The 5,487-nt window shown below is 37.9% G+C and overlaps 1 protein-coding gene across 1 annotated transcript; it reads left to right on the top strand.

The window, feature by feature from the left end:
• The first annotated feature begins 2,173 nt into the window (after positions 1–2,173).
• LOC113729166 (uncharacterized) lies at positions 2,174–3,450 on the top strand. The gene is made up of 4 exons (XM_072077714.1): positions 2,174–2,485; positions 2,581–2,812; positions 2,975–3,160; positions 3,251–3,450. Exons 1-4 carry the CDS (start codon positions 2,174–2,176, stop codon positions 3,448–3,450), a joined length of 930 nt encoding a protein of 309 aa, XP_071933815.1.
• Positions 3,451–5,487: the final 2,037 nt, after the last annotated feature.

Raw genomic sequence — 5,487 nt, 5'->3', positions numbered from 1 at the left:
GTCCAAGCCCTTCAACTCAAACTCAAAGCAATCAAATGCTTTCAAAGATCGGACAGCATTTCCCCTACATTTCCTTACTTTTCCATCCTACAAGCAACACCAATTCATCTCAAATCAACCACATACACATCATAGACTATCAAATACACCTTTCGGCACAATATCCATAACTGAAGCTACACTTATCAGATTGAAACAAATCTTATGGCGTTTCGAAGCGAATACATAACCCTACATTTCTTATGAAGACCTCCAAGGCCAAATCATGCATTTTCATGATCAAAAATGGAAATTTCCACGAAAATAGAAATCTGGGTGCGGAACAGGATTCATGGACAGTCAAGGGTATTTCGGTCATTTCACATGCTACAGTACTCAGATCCAGCTGAAATTTTGTAGGAAGCTATTTAACACCATTTTCTACAACTTTCATGTTTTAACCTAAGCCTGATTCAGCCTCTAACATGCTCAAATAAATCCGGTCAGAACAGGGCAGATTCAAAACCCTAACCTGGAATTTTCATAATACTACATCAACCATGAAATATGCTCATAAACTACCAGAACTACAACTTTAAACCACTAATTAGCAATTAATTGAAGTAAAGAAGAGGTTGTTGGCAAAATACCTTATCTCCCTATGAAAGATGGTAGCTTAAGATTTGTCCTCCAAAAATAACTCCACAAACACCTTGGAAACTACTTGGAAAGTAAGTTTTATGGAGTAGTTTGCAAATTAATCGGTTGAAACTCAAGATTGAAGTAAAAAATTGGAGTGAAAGGTGAAGGTTTTTCTCTCTCTCTTGCTCTCAAAGTTTCAGCCATAAGAAGGAGAAAATGGCTTGATTTTTGGTCAAATTTTGGTTTTAGTAAAGTTAAGGTAAGATGGTCAAAAGTCCAACTTTGAATAAGAAGGTGACACATGTCACCTTTTGGTTTAAAACTTATCTTTTTGTCTCTCCAATACTAATCCATATAGGTAACATCTAATTATCTCTTAGCACCTTGTAAAATAATATCACTTAATACAAAACTCCAACAAGTTGTAAAAAATATATTGCATTTACCGCACTAGCGGGTCCCACGTCCATAATACACTTCAAACTCAACGTGGACTAACTTGTATCAAGAAAATGATTTGAAAACTGTATTTACTTATAAAAATGTATAGAAAATCAAAATATTGAAGAAAGGTACAAAATTATAGACGAGGAAACAAAATAATGTCTCGAAAATATACAAAAATTTTCGGGTTCTCACACTCATTCTTTCGGGGCGTCACACGTAAGCAGGGATAAGATGAGCACATTATGGTAACGTTTGAAATTGGCATAGTTTGACTTGATTTTTGTCCATCACAAGCTACCCAATTATTTGCCTTCGGTCGGACCTAGTTCAAGGATTAGATTGCACCAGTTGTTATTACGTTTGTTGCCTAGGTATAAATTATACCTAGAGATTTGATCGTGTTGTGGTACATTGTTCCCCAGGTTGGCAACTTGTTAACTTGGAAACCTTTGCTAAGCTTCTTGCCTAGGTATAAATTGTACCTGGAGATTTTAATCGCGTTGGTTGCTTCATTGTTGTCTAAATTGGCAACTTGTTAACTTGAGAAACCTTTGCTAAGCTTTTTGCCTAGGTATAAATTGTACCTGGAGATTTAATCGTGTTGGTTGCTTCATTGTTCCCCAGGCTGGTATATACTTGTTAACTTGAGAAACCTTTGCTAAGCTTTTAATACCAAAGTTGTAAATTGAAGAAATTGTGAACTTCTTGTTTTGCTATGCTTGTTTTTCGTCAAATAGGTTCAAGTAAATTATCATGATTGTTCAGTCTACAATATTTGTGCATATAACCGGCGCATTGTTGACTTCCACTTTGAATCCTTTTGACTCCTACCTTTGCAGGGATTCCCTTGGCCAATTGCATACTTGATAGTCATAGCAGTGGGATGGATAACCAGGGACACATTCAGGGCGGACACCTGGACGACGAGATGGACGATATTGATATCGATAATGTCCTTATGGAAATTGTGCTTCTAGGTGTCATGTTCTTTGACCCACGCTTTAACCGTGTCCCCAAAAGAAGAAGAGTCTAAGATAGTGCGCTCTCAGGGAGGGACTATGTGCTTGAGCTGATAAATGGACATGAGGACAGAATTATTGAAAACATGTGCTTGGATGTTCCCCAATTCCTGCTGCTGTGTGATATGTTGGTTCAGCGTGGTTATTGGCATGCATATCCTTCACATCAGGTTGGGGTTCATGAATCTGTTGCTTTAACTCTAATGTGCCTGAGCCATGATGAGCGGCATCGTGTTCTAACCGAGCGGTTCCAGCATTCAACGGAGACGATTGATCGACATGTTCGTCGTGTGTTACGAGCATTAGTTCGCCTCGGTCGTGATCTCGTTAGGCCAACAGACTTCAATGGGACTCACCCAAGGATTTTGAACAATGCATCACTCATGCCGTGGTTCCAGGTTTGTGTATTTTGCATATGGATTGCACTTTTATGCTTTCAAATTTCAATTTACAATATTCTGACAAAAATTGGTTTTGTTGTATACTTTTATAGGATTGTGTAGGAGCACTAGACGGGACACACGTCTCCGCTTGGTGCAAAGCAGAGATACGAGAGAGGTTCAGAAATCGGCATGGCGACTTATCCCAGAGCGTGCTTGCTGCCTGCGATCATGACATGCGATTTGTATATGTTCGGGTCGGTTGGGAGGGTAGTGCTCATGATTCCCGAATTCTTCAAGATATCTTGCTAGATCCGGATTCGGGTTTTCCTATGCCACCGCAGGGTATGTGCTGGTTTCTTCTTATGTTTCAAGACAGAAGTTAAGAAAGTGCATAATAGTTGTTTTAAATACTTTCAAGGCCTTACATCGGTTAGAAATATTTGAAGCCCCCGTTTCTCTATTTGTAATCAATACCTTCACATCCATCAACATGACAATTGACAGGGAAATGTTATGCGGTAGATGCTGCTTATAGAAATATGCCGGGTTTTATGGCACCATTTAGGGGAGCACAGGGCACGCATCATGAGCGGGCTGCTAAACGCTTGTTCAACAGGCGGCATGCATCGGTTAGAAATATTATTGAGCGCACATTTGGGGTTCTTAAGAAGCGATTTCCAATACTCAAGGGTCCAATGCAGAACTACCTAATAGCAACTTAAAATAATATTGTGCTTGCATGTTGTACTTTGCACAATTTTATGCGCGCATACTCCCCAGCGGATGAGTACTTCAACGAAGAAGCAGCCCTCGGAGCCCTAGCTGACGCACAGATAGCAGGGGAGCAATGGCAGCCAGGACAACCCATCGATATGTTGCAGCAGGGCATAGATAATTGGAATGAAGATCGGCGGGCGATGGCAGCTCACATGTATTTGAATGCGCATACTAGGCTCCACTACGAGTCCTTGGACCTATAGGCCCTAAATAAAAGTTTAATAGTCTTCTTCTATGAAACGTATGATTTCCACTTGATTATGAGTGTGTAACAAATGTTATTGTGTTATGTCGACCACGGATTTGAACATTTATCTTATATATGCTAACTCGTGCATTGCTCTACCCCCGTATATGCACCTAAATGCTGATATACCATGTGTTTGTGGATGATATTGTACAAAAAAGCCAAAAAACAAGTTAAGTTCCTCTTGTTATTTGACAGAGGAAATTGGTAGTATATGCCACTTCCAACACAACTGGAATTGCAAATTCTAACTCCTTTATAAAAAGGTCACATTTGCTTTGTTGCTGAAGTTATTGGGCAATTATCCAATTCTTTTGTACAAAGCTTTAATAAGTAGGTGTTTTTGAAAAACTGTTCAATCCAAATGCTTGTATTTTCAAAAACAAAGAGTTTTTCAAAAACAAGTATCCAAACGTTTTTTGAAGTTTTTCAAAAAATGCTACAGTTAAGTTTTTCAAAAACACATCCAAAAACAGGGAATCCAAACACAACCAAGGTGATAATGTAGACACCAAAATTTCAATTTTATTTAATTCTATTTTAGCTTTATTTTTTATTATTTTTTATTTTATTTTAGTTGACTAAGTTTGCAAAATGATAGTTAGTATTTCTTTATAGTTACAAAATAAATTAGGTTCATATTTTTTAAGACATTTTTGCATTAAATTTCTAAAAAAGAAAGTCTCAACAAAAATTTATTCAAATTCTTCCAAATAAAATGATATTTTTGTAAGGCAATCTCAGTTAGGAATTAACATTTTGTTTATCATAAATTGGTTTTGAAAAAAAAAAAAATAATAAAAAAAATAAAAAGAAAGTAGGTGGAGGCCATGCAAAATAGTTAAGTGGGATAAATGAATATTAGACATGTGATGTGAAACCCCGATCTAGACAACCAAAACACCATGGCTTAGGCAGCGGAAATTTGACCCAACTAATCTCTAGAAGTCACGAACAATTTTGATATTATCTCAACCCGTAACTACTCGAATTAACGAACCAAATTGGGGGTAGTAGAACGCCACAATCAAGGAGATACTCGATTGATAAGTTCGGGTGAATAACTTGAGAAGATTCTCAAGTATTCAAAGGAAGCTCTCTTGCCAAAGAGAAAGTGAAAACTCACTAATCGTATTTAATAGCCAAAAACTGATCACAAAACAAAGAGGAAGTGGGGCTATTTATAGCCCTTACAAGCATTAACCCTAATCCAAAAATTGACCAAATTACCCTACATACTTAAGGAAGATTTTGGGCCTCACTTACTAACAAATGGGCCGCAATTAAACTAGCTTAATTACCTAGACTTTCTAAAGCGAGAAATAACCAAAATCAACGAGGAAATCAAATAATCCTACTAAACTCAAGTATTCATGCAATCAACCGGTCTTCACTTGAATCTTCCAATTCCCCGTGTGCTTGAATGGGCCTTGGTCTTTATATTCTCATCATTCCCCTCCTCTTAAAGGCGATTTGTCCCCAAATCATGACTCTCTTACAAAACAAAAGTGATGAGAGCATGTGTATAATCACCAAGCAGCCTGCATGTCGCCTTCTTAAGCGAAGAATGATCATGACATCCTTGTGTAGAACAGGGACAACTTGTGGTGGTGGTAGATACATGTTGCGGACAGCAAGATTTCCATGACAATGGTCACACAAGCGACGTCTCAACCCTATGGGTGGATCGTGAGCGGACGCCCGGTGAACCAAGGTTTGGTTGGGCTGCGAGTTGTGTGAGAACCCGTAAAACCCTAATTATTTTCTTAGGGTTTAGTTCCCTTTAATTGCATGTTTTCTGCATTTTCTGGTTTAGAAATATTTTCTTAGTGGATTTTATGAGCAATTATAGTTTTAAGATGATTTTTCTAGCATTGGAGAATTTTTAGAAAATTAAGAGTAAATAGTGGACGTGGGACCCACTAGTGCGAAAAGTTTGGAAAAATTCGGCCAATAAGGTTAAGTTTCGGATACTGTTTAAAATTTATCGGGT

The sequence above is a fragment of the Coffea arabica genome, chromosome 2e (genome assembly GCF_036785885.1).
Source record: "Coffea arabica cultivar ET-39 chromosome 2e, Coffea Arabica ET-39 HiFi, whole genome shotgun sequence".
NCBI classification, from domain to species: domain Eukaryota; kingdom Viridiplantae; phylum Streptophyta; class Magnoliopsida; order Gentianales; family Rubiaceae; genus Coffea; species Coffea arabica.
The sequence above is the reverse complement of the archived record's forward strand: the minus strand, read 5'-3'. Positions and strand labels throughout refer to the sequence as shown.

Coding starts and splice junctions, on each gene's coding strand:
- LOC113729166 (XM_072077714.1), top strand. CDS start 2,174: ATGTGCTTGGATGTTCCCCAATTCCTGCTGCTGTGTGATATGTTGGTT. Junction 2,813..2,974: donor TTTTCCTATGCCACCGCAGG/GTATGTGCTGGT, acceptor GACAATTGACAG/GGAAATGTTATGCGGTAGAT. Junction 3,161..3,250: donor GCGATTTCCAATACTCAAGG/GTCCAATGCAGA, acceptor CATACTCCCCAG/CGGATGAGTACTTCAACGAA.